Source organism: Rhododendron vialii, chromosome 8a (genome assembly GCF_030253575.1).
Source record: "Rhododendron vialii isolate Sample 1 chromosome 8a, ASM3025357v1".
Lineage (NCBI taxonomy): Eukaryota > Viridiplantae > Streptophyta > Magnoliopsida > Ericales > Ericaceae > Rhododendron > Rhododendron vialii.
The window spans coordinates 10470424-10485993 of NC_080564.1; the positions used below are offsets into that span (position 1 = coordinate 10470424).

At 37.1% G+C, this 15570-nt stretch overlaps 1 protein-coding gene across 1 annotated transcript; it reads right to left on the reverse strand.

Moving 5' to 3' along the window:
- Nucleotides 1-12743: 12743 nt before the first annotated feature.
- LOC131336547 (protein RALF-like 34) lies at nucleotides 12744-13555 on the reverse strand. Its single transcript, XM_058372424.1, has one exon. The coding sequence runs from the start codon at nucleotides 13406-13408 to the stop codon at nucleotides 13001-13003; it is 408 nt and encodes a 135-aa protein (XP_058228407.1). The 5' UTR covers nucleotides 13409-13555; the 3' UTR covers nucleotides 12744-13000.
- Between the last annotated feature and the right edge of the window lie 2015 nt (nucleotides 13556-15570).

Consider the following 15570-nt stretch of genomic DNA (forward strand, 5'->3'; position numbering starts at 1 on the left):
TCCGAGGTATACACAAGTTGACCCGGAGCACCCTACATTAAAAAAAGAAAAGAAAACCCTATCAATTTACTCCTTTTGTTTAGACCCAAAGAATGGGCAACAACCTCAATTAAAAGGTGCGGATCAAAAAAAAAAATTAACCTCAATTAAAAGGTGTGAACACAAGATCAGGTGGGAGGGCTAGATCGAGGAGGGCGCGAGAGATCACGTTTATGGTCTGGGGACCATGCGTACGTAGTAGATCACATGTTAAACTTAGCACGTTCTGACAATAGTATTTTTGTAATGTAATGCCAACATGAGAATTATTAAGAAATTAAGTGTGAACAGAATCACAACTTGGTTTCTTCTGGTCGTGACTGACTGCACACACTCTAATTTTTTTTTAATTTTTTTTTTGCTTGAAATTATTCACAGGTTTCTGGACACCACGTTACGTACGTGCACGGTGAATCTCTACATAATGAATAAATTACAATAATAATGTCGTGATAATTAAATTCGGTCACTATATATATGTTAGGAAACCATTAGTATATATATCTGGCGTGCATCCGCTAGCTAGTTTTGTGTGTTTAGGAACCCATTCACTGATACCATCGGTATAATCGATCTTAGCATTTCTTGGCTTGGCGCAAAGAGGCCTTTGGCTCCCAACGACATCAGGGGTTTACTTAATTATCAGAAGGAATTAAGAAGGTCAAGAGTTCAAACAAACTGAGCCTAGTCAAGAAATAGTTATAGTGGCAAAAAAAAAAATCGTTAATTGTTTTTTTAATTTATTTTTCTCTTGTTGAAGATACTAATTAATTTTGCAACTTCGACTTCCAATATGTCTTTTGAGTATGGCTTATTCACGGAGCCGCTGTAAAAAGGTAATTTACGGAGCCGCTTGATCTCAGCCGCTTGTTTCGGCATTGGACGGTCCAGATCTTAATGAAACTTTTCCGAAAAAAAATTCATTAAGATCCGGACCTTTCAATACACTTTGGACATACGCGATTCACCTCGGTAAATTACTATTCATGGAAAGCTACGTGAAATAACTTTTCACAAGTCTTTTTACTCAAGGAGACAATCTTTTACAAGTCTGAGTAGCTAGCTTTGGCATTGACCATATTTAGACATTTGCATATCGTATTCGTTGCGTAGGCAAAGTACACGTGATGAGTGCGGCAGCCAGCCGTACGTAGATCAATTCCAAGTTGACTCACGTTTTCTATTTTTATTGCGGTGTGATCCATCCCCTAAACATTTGACAATTAGCTATAGTTTAATAATGACCGGGGTTGACAGACCCGAATGGGTGCCTAATAAAAGTCATCTTATTTTGAAGTTTCAAGTCAAGGTTAGAGCAGGATTTAGGAATGACTAGCTAGATAGGAAAATAACCGCAAAGAGTTATCCTAGCTTGGTCAAGCCTTGAGAATGGAGAATGAATTTCCTAGCTCCCGCCTAAAATTTTAAGTTTAAAGTCTCTTAAATGCTATCAATTCCTTTGAGGTAAATCTATATGGAGCTTTGCCCTGATTTAATTGGGATCTCCGCAAGTCTACTTTGAGATCAATCTTCAGATTAATCGAGGTACGCGTAAGTTGGCTCGGACAATGCATGAGTTATGGAAAAAAAAGAAAAGAAAAAAAGACTAGATAGGAAAATTAGTTTCATTGTTTTGGATGTTGGTTCACATGGCGGCTGAAAGTGGTGGTAGGCTGGTAGCTCATGTTTATCTCCTTAATTGGTGCTTACTTTTACTGGAGTAGTTATAATTAGCAGGAGTTGATTACGTCATTCCATACGTGGGTAAGTTTGTAGGTAGCTGCCGCAACTAGCGTTCCACATTCAGCGTTCACCAAATTAAAGAAATCAGCAAAACACGGCCTGTTTGGATAGGGGCTATGAAGGGGTATTAGTAATACCCTATCCTAAGACCGTGAACCTATGGTTAAGTCATGATTTCGGAACACATTTTGCCGGGTATTAGTTAAGCCCTGGATTCTTTTGTACCCTCTAATACCTCCGGCGGAATGATTATTTATGGAGAGGTTCTAGAGTGTTATTACGTAATACCCCCAGATAATACCTTATCCCTCCATTTTATCCCTCATCCAAACCAAATACTATGTAATCCCCCCGTCACATTAATTTGGGTCCATCCTTCTTACATAATGCCCCTTACTATCGTGTCCTCTCTTCATAATTAATACCCTCAATCCTTATCCCGCATCCAAACGGGCCTTTAAATGCCAATATAATACAAACAGAGAACCATGTGGGAATTTAAAACCCAAGTTAAGGGAGTATTAAACTTTAATTGCCTCTCTCTCAGCTTCTACCTACGTCTCCCTCAATATCTTCACTGGGAAGATCAAACCTTGCATCCACACCCCAAGCTTCTGACTACGTCTCCCTCAATATCTTCACGGATCCGCTAACACCTATTTTGCATATCTTTTGTTTTTAAAGTTTCAACAAGTGATTGGAGTCATTCGATATGTTTAGATCATGTTTTAAAGAGCTACTGTAAAAAAATCAGCTCATTCTGCTTGACCTCACTACTAATGAATTCTGATTCCGGCCCCTTTGTAGTTAAGGAGTGGTGCTACAGTTCCTGACCAAAAGGGATCCCAATCAGATCCCGACGCCCTGCCGGACACACTCCGGCCACCAAACAGCCGATCTAAATCGTCCAAAAATTCTTAAAAAATCCCACAATTTGCCATGACCCCTAAACATTCTTACGTGAATTAGGCAAACACAAATATACAAGCTTCTAAGAAAGTGAATGGAAATGGTGGAATTTGTCTCTTCACAACAGGGCAAAGCCGCAATTGAGAGCGGCAGATGCGGTGAACCCATAAAAATAAACGAGGCATAAAAAATAAAAATAAAAGACAACATGTGAGAATGGATGGACCAAATACATGTAATGGGCCGACGGGCTTGTAACCCGATAGCACTTCCTCACATCTTTCACATTGGAAGGTGTGGGTTCGATTCTCGCCAAGATCACGAGTAGCTGGCGTGGTGCTTGATGCTCTTTGGGCTTGTCCCGCCTGTATGCCTTTTAGCGGTATCCTTTCCCCATCTTCTCAGAAATAGGCTAGATATCTATCGAGTGACAAAGAGAAAAATGTGTACTATGGACCCCTTCTGGTTGGGGTGCGGTCAAGATTTTCCCAGAAAGCAACCATTTGTGATGGGTTTTGTGATGGTGGGGAAGTGGGTACCCACCCTCAAATGAGGCTTTCTTGTTGATTTTTCAGATGGTTTTTCTAGTTGAGGCTGAGGGCTCAGAGGCCAAAGAGACAACCGTGCTTCGGTGCTTGATTTAGACCTCCCGAGGACTCCCCTCCGTCGCCCTTTCAGTATGCCTCTCCAATTTTTTTTCCTCCATAATTCAAGTATTGGACCAGCTTACACATCTTTAAGATTTTAGCTGTTGCGTACTTTAGAATTGACTACAGAGGGTTTTACGGTTGCTAATGAATGAAATTAGACTTGGCCTTTGTTCTCACCATATTTTTCTAGCATTCTGTATTTTTTTGAGTTAAAAAGATGATAATTGTGCCAATTGCCAAATGAATTTGATGACCTTGTAATTTTATTAATCCGTTTGGACCCATACTTGTCTACCATTTTGGACCCAGTTTTTAAACCAAATATAAGCATTGAATTGGACATTTAGTCTCTATACGTCTAAAGCTAAGTCACATAATTCGTGTGCGTGACCGTGAGCGCGAAGTCTTTTTGAAACACATTTCAATCTATTAAAATTTGCGAAAGCGAGTATTAAAAGCGCGAGCGCAGTGCAAGAATTGAGGACGGAAGCGTAAAACATTTTGAAAGATTATGTGACTAAAAGGTAACCAAATATTCGTATTATCATAAAAATATGAAAAGTGATTTTCACAATCTTTTTTTATATACATTTTATATAAAAAGGGTGAACGTTCTGGTAGGCCAGCCCATCAGGCGTCGTTGGGCCATGGAAGCACATCGGTCCATTATCCTTCCACCGTAAGGAGCGGGAGGTGATCGTTGCTCTGTGAAGCCAGCCTTACGCTTTGCCCTCCACTCTAAGAACCACGAAGCCCAAGCCTTCGCTCGAGCCCCGTAGTCCAACTCCTCACTTGGAGCGGGCAGGCCAGTAAACAGCCCCCGAAGGCCCTACCATCCGGACAAGGCACCAGTTCGTTCACCCCGTTGCCCCCACTTGGGTAACAAGCTCGCGTGAAGGAGCCCGGCATTTGTGCTACGCGATTCCCAATCTTATGAAGCAGTTAACAACACTGGTGTTCCTCGATGTGGGACCAATCTGAATAAGTATTCTCACTCGCATTCCTTGCCATCCCCCTCTCTCTCTAAACCTCCAATATCTTGCAAGAAATTCCGTACTTTCAATATTAGAAGGGAGTGAATTCCCAAAATCTTAGACCTTGAATCATTCAGATTATAAAATTCGTTGAGCACTTGGTTTGTCCAACAATAAGGTGGCTATCAACACTAGTCGTAAGAACGACAAATATTTGTTTTAAAATATGATTATTCCATGTGATACAAGTAATGAACTGTGAAAAAAAAATCAATCTCCGTCATGTGCCTATGAAATTATGAATGTCCTTTGCTGTGATTTATCGTACAACTAATTTCTTGGTGAACTCCATATAATCTGTAGGTTTCGCCTCATGTGGAAAGAATGTTATAATAACTGTTGTATCAATTTTTTTCTTCACAAAATGGACCATTTAAATCATGATAAAGATCTTAGATGGCTCTATTGAAGTAGGGGCGAATATAGGATCTCCATTTTTCAGAGGCCAACCTTTGAGAAAGAATTTTTTTTGATAAAAATACAGTTTTGATTTTATATGGTCTTTGTTGCCTTAGATGTACATTAGAATTTAGATGCAATTATTTTTTTCATCTGTTTGGTAACTACAACACCGATCCACTTATAAAAACTTATTGGAATAAGTAAACTTTTTGCAATGAGGCAAAAGCTTTTCCAACTTCAAAGAGCTTGAAGCAATTTTATTACTATTACAAGGTGCTTGGAATTACGATTTTGTTGGGGTCAAATTTGTTTAATTAATACTCCTATATAAATTTACTAGGGTTTGCCCGTGGCTGAAGGCACGGTGCAGCATAACGCATTTTGAACACAATTAAAATGAATTACGAAACTATTAACCACCCCTCCAATGAAACTGATTTATACGGGAATAATTCTTTTTAAATTAGGTTCAAACAGAGTTTTTTTAGTGCATGCTCATACCCGAAGATGTGGATCAAACAATCAGCACACATGCAAATCAATATTGTAACCGTGAACAAAGTATCAACCTATTCATGTAACACCGAGGGGTCGTTCAAAATTTCAAAATAGCACGCACACACACACACATAGAATATGGAACATTCGGCTATTATTATTTTATTTTTTTATATTTTTTTTCAAAGGTAGACAATCATGTTACAGATTGGACAATGGTGGGAGCTTTGCAATCGAAATAGCCATTTAAACGGAAGAAAAAAATGGAGAGAGAGAGAGAGAGGGGAGGATGAGGGGGAGTAGGAGAGAGTGAGATATGAATTTTGAACATGAGATCTAATTAGTGGCAATTGTGCAATTACTATTGTTTGAGAGAGAGGGAGAGCCGTAGGATTTATGAAGCAAATCAATGGTTAGGATTTATAGAGAGATGAGATTTAAAAATCGTTCTCTCTTATTATGTAGATAGCGAAAGATAAAGACTTTGAAACATCGAGTGGCATCAAGTGAACCCCACTTGTCCACCTACGGCTCCACCCATGCATGCCTCCAGTCATGTAATGCCTTTGGTGCACTACGGCCACGTCATTCTTCACCAACAATTTTTTCAACCTACTCAAATTTAGTGAAACTTATTTTAATGCATTTTTTTTTTTTTGTCAATTTGTTTATGGTATGCAAACGTAATGAAAAGATTTTTAAAACAAGTTTCTCATGACTTTTTCATAAAATTAGAGATAACAGGAGAAGAATTCTTAGAAGAGGGGGAAAAAGTTGGGTAAGTTTTGGTAAAACACTAAAACTTGGTTGGGAATTATTAAGCCCTATCAATAATTTGGTTTTAGCCTTTAGAGAGTGTTCACTATCAGAAATCCTGTTCAAAGATGAAAGGGAGCATAAATTGGAGATGGTCCAAGGAGATATTTTGTGCGGAGGAATTGGTTTCTCGGATTAATCGAGATTCATGTAAGCTAACCCGAACATCTGACTCATCAACAATTAAAGAACCCAAATTGTAATCAAGGGCCTTGGTGCAGCGATAGGGTAGATTCGTGATCTTTTCCAGACCCCATATAGTGCAGAGATTTATGCGTGGGCTTGGGTTTTTCATAACGAAGGCCCATTTCAGGATTCATTGATCTTACAGAAGCTCAGTATACTCTATGGGGCTGGGCTAGCTTCCTTGTTTTGGCGGCCCAAACCAGTTGAACCCTTCTATCTTTTCGGGGTTTGCATTCTATTAGTATGCCACTCAGTGATATCCATTCTCCATCCCCTTATGAGTAAGTTAGACATCTATCCAATAAAAAAATATATTTGCGTACACGTAATTGCCATCAAGTTGCCCAAACATATATACTAAGGTGATGTTTACTCGTTTTGGGAAAATCTGAAAAAGTGGGGAACTCTATGGCCCTAATGGTGTTGATGCTATATACTTGCTGGTTAGTAGTGATCCCCGCTAGTGGAGGGGGGATTGATCCCCCAAATTACATGATATGCACGTAAGTTGTTCTAGACACCTAGTTAAATCAAATCAAACTAAACCGAGTCTTAAGCCCAAATCAATTGGGGTCGGCTATCTAAATCATTTTTTTCCATTAAACTCTGTCAAAGGCACCTAGTTATTAGAAGAAAAAAATTCAGTCTGTTACACTTCTTACAACTTGGGGTATAGGCAAGGATGGAGACAAAGTCTCTTGAGAAAGATGCCACTCCAAAGATGATAGAGGTAGCAAAGCTGTACAAAACAGAGCCTTCAAGTTACTGGTGATATTTGATGCAGTGAGGCGTATGAACTACAGAAACGAACTTTCAACAAAAAAATCACAAATGATATAGGTTTAGAAAAACGCTCTCTAGACTCTTTTCATTCAATAATAATCAATAACTGAGAGCCTTGAAGGCGTAACTTATCAAATAGGTGAAAAAAAAAACCCTAATCCTAGTTTGATTGATTTGCCCAAAACGGAAGCCAAATCAATTAATAACGAAAATGGAAAAAAATGGAAAAAAAATCCAAGTAATAGCAAAACTGAAAAATAGAGAAAATTTTAAGACTTCTCTCAAAAGAACGGCTTAATTCGGATTTTCCTTGCCCAAGTTATTAGCAAGTCGAATATTTCCTTAAATAGAAAATTTGGCCTTTCGGAGGCCTAAACGTCTGAAAACAACCAAAAAAAACACATGGCACATGGTCAAAAGTCGATGTGTCTTGACCGTTGGACCGTTTCGGATTGAACCCAAATGGATCCGTCGCATAATTCCACAATCGCGTAATTACGGTTTTAACATCCTTTTCTTAAAATGCCTAAGATATTCCTCCGCCATGCCATCTGCATTAATATCCCAATTACACAAGCTACAACCACTAAGTTATTAATTCCAGTCTCCGGTAATATGGCAGGGTGGAGAGAGAATTGTTTTGGGCGGGCTAGGAAAATTAAAATTCAGGCCTCATTGCAAAAGGGGACGGGATCAAGTTATTAGTCTTGTTACCGCGTTGTTCATACGTGCTAAATGAAAAGGGGCAGTGACCACTGAGTCACTGACGCGCCAGAATTCGCATGATGCACGCGTGGTATATGGTCAAATGGGTACGGGCAGTGGCGGACTGAGGGGTACAAGCGGAGGCCTAGGTTTCTGCACACCTCCTAATTATCCCACTAGCTATACTATATTTTCAAGTTAATTTGTAAAAGCTTTAAAGGATTTGCCCCTGCAAGTCTCTTGAATGAATTTTTATTTATAAAATTTCTATATATGTGTGAAAATTTCCCCTAAAATTTCAAGGTATCGATCACTTTTGGGTCATGGTTATAAAATTAAACGCGATTATGTATACATATACAATCTCATCTTTTTCTCAGAACTAATAAGCAGCAATATTTATACCATAGACTATATTTTTATTATAAGTGTAAAAATACATGTGATTCAGATTCCCGCAGAGTACAAATTCTGCGTTCGTCATTTGGTATCCGCGAGTATCATGTGAGAAAAGGGAAATTCTGTAGTACCTGCCCTAAAGAGGATACCCTGTCATCACTCCAATAAGTAGTTCACTTTGTGCCACCAATGCAAAATAGCATACACGGTTGTACCATGCAGAACTTTTAATAATCTCATTTAGATACCAATAATTCTAAGGGAATTGATATCGGTGCTCCTTTTTTTATGCATACGCTCCACTTTCAACGTAAAGTTACTAGTAATTTAATGAACAAGTGGAGCACTTACATCAAAGAAGGGAGCGCAAATATCAATTTCTTAATTCTAAAACCAAAAATGAAATTAAAGTAAAAAACCTACCCCAGAGAGGAAAATTATTCAATACTCTGGGGCCATGTTTGATAAGTGTGTTGGATTAGATAGGATTAGTAGGAAAGTGGGATTGGTAATGAGATGTGATTGATAATCCCAAGTGGGTGTTTGATTGTATAAGGATTAAATCATGGGATTGGAATACTAAGGGATAGGATAACAAATTGCATTTTCCAATAATACCCATGGCTGAACTTTTGAAGTTGGTAAGTGCTACGGTCACTGCACTAAGTCTATCGCACATATGTGGGGCTCAATCTGGATCTGACAAAAATACAAAAAAAAATATCCACAAATTTTAAGATAATTTTTTATCGAGCTCTGTAAAAAATCAACTCCAATGTATATCGGTAAGTGTTTTTTCTAGATTCGTAAAGACGAAATTGCGCAATTTAGCAATTTCACTCTACGAATTTAGAAAAAATACTTACCGATATCTATTGGAGTTGATTTTTTTATAAAGTCCCATAAAAAATTAAAATTTATAGGTATTTTTTTTGTATTTTTGGGGGATCCAGAGTGACTCCACACGCATGCGGTGGACATGTGCAGTGAGCCTAAACTTTCTGACAAACTCATAAGCTTCCACCACCCTCCCAACTATCCCTAACATGTCGATCTGTAATGCAAAAATGGTGTTCATATGAAGGACGCAGGGGCTCTGCTGCCCGGGGGGCGCAATAGCCCCTGCCCACTCTCTTTAAACGGCACCGTTTTTATTAAATAAAAAATTTCAATCACCAATTTGCAATCCTATGGAGCAGAAACGTGATTATGAGAGCTTTAGAGACAAAATTTGATTATGTCTCTTTAGAATAATATGATCAGAATAGTAAAATCTTCACACCCGTTCAAACAAATTAAAAATTGGACCACTTAATTTTTTAACCATATTTTTTAATATATAAACGGTCTAAAAAAATTATTGCTCAAATTTTCACTCCGATTGAATCGGTACAAAGATCTTGTTATTCTTATCATATTATTCTAAAGGGTCGTAATTTATTTTTATCTTTAGGGCTCTCATAATCACACTTATGCTCCATAGGGTCCTAATAAAGAATATATACTTAATATGAGAGCCCTAAAAATAAAAATAAATTACGACTCTTTAGAATAATATGATAAGAATAACAAGATCTTTGTACCGATTCAATCGGAGTGAAAATTTGAGCAATAATTTTTTTAGACCGTTTATATATTAAAAAATATGGTTAAAAAATTAAGTGGTCCAATTTTTAATTTGTTTGAACGGGTGTGAAGATTTTACTATTCTGATCATATTATTCTAAAGAGACATAATCAAATTTTGTCTCTAAAGCTCTCATAATCACGTTTCTGCTCCATAGGATTGCAAATTGTTGGTTGAAATTTTTTATTTAATAAAAACGGTACCGTTTAAAGAGAGTGGGCAGGAGCTACTGCGCCCCCGGGCAGCAGAGCCCCCGCGTCCTCATATGAAGGCAGAAAAGAAAAGAAGCAAGACTTAGGATTTTTGGCGTACAGGCGGGTACGTACTAATAAGGGTACTACTGTTATTAACATAAAATATCATGGGCAAGGACGTCTTTTGTATCACAGAGCTTAGGATAGGATTAGTAATATCTAGTAGGCGGTGGTGTTGATAATCCCATGAATTGGGAGAATTGGTAATACCATGGTATTCCTAATCTCAACCCCTATTGTGCAATCAAACAAAGAATTTAGAAGAACACCAAGATTAACAATCCTATCCTAACCCCTAACTCAATTATCAAACATGGCCTGGCCCACCTGGGAGTATATGAGCACCACCATACTCCCCCCACACATAACATACTTTTGGAGTACTGAATAATTATTCGCCTTTCAGAGAAGGGTGATGATAAACAATGCTACCAATGCCACTACCACCCAATCATAAAAAGGTGTGCCTCTCGCCGTTCAATTGGGGATGTTACTGTATAGTGATGTGCGTAGCACCGTACTGTGCACCTTCAAGCCTTCAAATCATGCATTCGACGGGTTGGATATCATCTTGACAATGAACGGCTCTTAATTGTTGATTGCCGAGATAAGATCCGAGCCGTCGCATATACGATCGAACTGTTCAGCTCGGAGATGCACAACATGATACTGTACATCTCACTGCACAGCATCAACCCGAAGTCACTCGCCGTTGATGTGGTTGACGAAATTAAAGGATTGGCAGTTGTGCCAATTTATTAATACTCTCCCCTTGGAATAATTGAGTGAGTACTGCGTAGTTAGGGGTAGTTGGCGTGACATAGAGCAGTTATGGTCTTCACAGTCACCAATTTTGCTGAGGATTATGATTTTAACGCTCTAAAAAATTGATAGAGGAATTCTAAAATTGGACTGTGTTGATATACAAAGCGATTCCAAAAATTGATAGAGGGACTCTAAAATTGAATTGTGTTGATACACAAAACGACGTCATTTTGGAACCCCTCCAACTTTTGGAGTGCTAAAATCAATTTCTTACTATTTAATCTCTTTTACTCTCCCTAATATATACTCTTTCCTAAATTTTACAGTATTAAAAATCACCAGAGAATTTTGAGAGATTATACGTGTGATTCGATAACTGAAATGAGTATGTGCCAATACACTGATAGAAACAAATTTAAAAATATAAGTACTTATAGAGGATTAGAAATTTAGAATCACCTCTTAGGCTCAATTTACATGACCGAAATCTTCGGTAAGAATAGGAATGCGATTATTAAGAATCAAATTCCCAGAAATTTTATTGAATAGAAATGAAATTCCTAAGAATACAATACATGAAGTAATTTCATTTAATGTTTGGATTAGTTCAGAAATCTTATGTAGGAATCAATTATTTTGCAAATTTATCAAAGTCATTATTTTCTTTTTTTATCGATTGAGCCAGGAATCTGAGATTCCCATAGGGTTAGGGAGAGATCAGATTCCCACTCAATCTAGTAATATGATTTATGGTCGGATATGTCGTCAGGAATCACAATCATACTATTGTCTCTCTCCCAAACGTGAAAATCTTAAGAGTGTGACATCACATTCATATTCATGTTCCTTCCAAACATCGAAATCATGGAAGTATAGTGTAATATTCTCATTCATTCTCAAAATTCGTGTCATCCAAATTAAACCTAAGGCTCTAACATAGACAAGATTTCCTATGTCATGTGTTTCTCTTATTTTTTTTAGTACTTATTTACTGTTTTATGAGATAGATTACTTTCTTATAATATATCACATTTAATTCAAAATATAAGTATTTTTGAAGGTGCGTTCTCCTAAATTTATCTTAAAATAAGTTGGTCTGTAATTATTTTAATTTTTTTTGCATTTGTTAGTTTTACGTCAAATTTTTATGAATTATTGTTTCGTCTCAATGAGAAGAATCGAAAAATTAAAAAAAAAATTACTTTTTCTTTTACCCAAGTATTTTGAGAAATGATTACTTTTTAGAAGAAAAAAAATTAAATAAGTTGACTTATCTTGCTAAAAAACAGTTATTTTTCAAAATATTTGAGTAAAAGAAAAAAAATTATTTTTCAATTCATCCCATCGAGACGAATTAATAATCCACAAAAATTTGATGCAAAATTAACAAATGCAAAAAAAAAAAATTCAAATAATGACCACCATTTATTTTAAGATAAGTTTAGATTATTTTTTTGAATTAAATGTAATGTATGGTAAGAAAATGACATGTCTCGTAAAACGTCGTAAATCAAAAAATAAGTACTTAAAAATTACAAATATTAGCGGAATGGGCCTTTATTTGTCAAATAAGTATTTATTTTTAGTTAGTGAAACAGCCCTAAATCCTTAGCACGAACACTGTAATTTCTCTTATTATTTGAAGTATTAGACTGATGTAATTGCTTCGAGTTAAAAAAAAAAAAAAAAAAAGACTGATGTAATTGCCATAAACTTTCCGCTAACATTTAAAAAATAATAAAAATGAAGAATTGAAGAAGGGAAGTAAGTTTTGCACTCTCTAAATTGTAAATTTTAGAGTTGATTTTCGCACTCCCACTTGCAGTTAACAATTTGAGAATGCCAAAAATCACTCCCGAAAAAAATTCCCCAAAAAAACTCACAGCTGATAACAGGATCTCCAAGAACAAATTGAAGGCTACTGCAAGCTCAATTCATAAACGCCAGTCCTGTTTTCAGATATATTGGAAAACATTACAGAACACAAATCCATCCTTCCCTTACCACATCGAAAGACGACTGAGACTCCCCAAACCCACAAAAAAAGAAATCACAAAAACAAATTAAACTCGAAAGCTACATCCACCAAACCAAAGACACACGAAAACAGATCGACTGATTATACAACTACAACTACATTGACCAGACAAGTCCATTATTTTTGTCTTAGAGATTTAAGTACAGAATTCCTTATCTGCGGCAACGAGTGATTCTGGAGCAACCTCTGGTGTAAGGATGAACAGGGCCTCTAGCGTGGTAACAGTTGTGGGTGTAGTAGGACCTACCAGAGCGAGCCGGGCACGGGATTCTGTTGGCGGAGAGCGCGCCGTACGAGATGTAGTACCGCATTATTGAGCGCCAGAACAGTGACCGCCGGCCGATTGCCACGCCGTCTGGGTCCACCTCGTCGCCGCCGGCGTCGAACTGGTCGGCGTCGTAGAGTGACATTGTCGACGCCGGCGGCCAGTACTCCAGCTCGTCTGTGACCAGCTGGATGCTGGTCTCGTCGGCATTGGCTCGGACGGGCGGGGCGCGGAGGAGGGGGATGAGGAGGAGGGAGAGGAGAGTGGTGAGGGTTAGAGGATTTGCCCGCGCCATTGGAATCAGAAGAAGATGGAGGGGACAAAACTTGATTTTACTCTTTTTTAGAGAGGGACGGAAGATAGAGATGGTCGTGGTTGTGTGGTGGAAAATTTATTTGGTGAGCTTGGTGCACCGCCACACATTTCTTCGACGTTTGATAATAAATGTATGAATTTGATAGGAATGTATGGTAATAAAAGTATTGAAACACAGCCACGTGATACCCAAAAACCACCAAATAATTACTTGGGTTAATTATTTGTTGCCTTTTTTATTTATACATATTTTTTATTTTACCCATTCTTACTAAATAACGCTACAACCTACCCCTTTATCTTCCAATTCCTAACACATAAGGCATGTCGTTAGTCTGGGATCCCAAACTTAGTTAACTATATTTTGTTTTAAGTATGGATGAATGTAAGGGCAGTGGCTTTGCCATATTTTGCTGGAAATTTGACAAGTTGGACGTAGTTCACTGAAGCTTGTGGCCTTATCTTTTGATGAATTCTGAATTCTCCTAGATGTAATTGACTATGTCAAACTTAGTTAACTGTTTTGTTTAAGGGGTTGCTTGGCTAAACAAGCCACTTAGCTTATTTTTTTGTCTTTATTCAATTTTTTTCGCATTTATTAATTTTTTGTCAATTTTTTTGAGGTTATTGCTTCTTCATGACAAGAAGAAACTAAAGAGTAAAAAACTACGATCGAAATGTAAATTTTTTTTAATATAGATAAAAAAAAATTGGCTAATTGGCTTATTTTTGTCTTTATTCAAAAAAAATTAGGTTTCAATAATAATTTTTTACTTTTTAAATTTCTCTCGTTATGGCAAAACAATAATCCCCAAAAAATTAATGAAAAACTAACAAATGTGAAAAAAATTTAAATAATGACAAAAAATAAGCTAAGTAGCTTATTTAGCCGAACAACCCCTAAGTATGGATGAATGTAACGGCAGTGGCTCTGCCATATCTTTTGTTAACGGCAGGCCTTATGTGTTAGGAATTGGAAAATAAATGGGGTAAATTGTAGCGTTTTATAGTAAGAGGGAGTAAAGTGAAAAACTTGTATAGATAAAGGGGCAAAGAGTAATTAACCCTAATTACTCGAGTTGTGAGTCTTGTGACTGTGTGGGGGTGTGGCTACAGTGAATTTATTCTTAGGAGTAGTACTTTTCGGACATCGGGACATGCACCAACTACTCGATCTATTTTTTCAGCCGCACACGGCACATTTATATCTTCTTCATTTTTTTTAATACATAGTGTTCCGGGTTAGCTGCCTAGCTTGCGCGTACCGAATTAATCTCTACAGTCTTCCCGCAACTGTTTCATATTTACGCGTAAGTGTGAAGTGCCCCAAGAGTTATTGGTAAAGAGAATTGAATCTAAAATCATAAAATAAAATAAACACCTAAATTCTAAGCCAAAACCACTTAGCCAATTCTTGGGTTGCCACACATTTTATATCAGTTCTGCACATTTATAAGAATTTTTTTCCTTTCTCTCATCCAAAAGGGGGAGCGTGGGGGATCAAGGTGCAGGCTGGTGTGTTCAGATTAGGACGTTTTTTCTAGTTCGAAAACATGATTTGAATCGTTCACTATTTGTACTTAAACGCAAATAATATCTTCCAAAAAATCAAGTTGATCGAGCAATAGTAGCTAACTAATCGAATCAAATAAAATTGCTGTGTATTTTATATTAGATTGTAAGTATTTTTTACTCCGTATTTGTTTGTTGAAGAAAAATGTGATTTCTTTATTGGTTTTTCCGATGTCCGATCAACTTCACTTTTACCGGACTAGTGTACGCAGTAAAGCCAAAAAAATAAATGGTTCAGATCATATTTTTGAACTCAATATAATACCAGGGCACAACACACATCGGGCCCCTGGTTCGAGAGGGGGCTTCTTAAATGAAAGCAAAACAAAGGCTTTCTCAAGTGACATTTGGTTTAAAAAATACTATAATCACGTACGAAAGAATTCGATTTTTTGACTGTGTAAAACAATGAAACATTTTTGGGGTGAGTTTCCATGTGGACTAATTTTACTAAAAGTTCATGCTTTTCGCAGATAAGTTATAAACTAAAATATTATTCAGTGAAAACAGCTTAGCTTAACTATTGTCATTACGTTGAAGACAAAAAATTTAGTAGAAAGTTGAAAACCC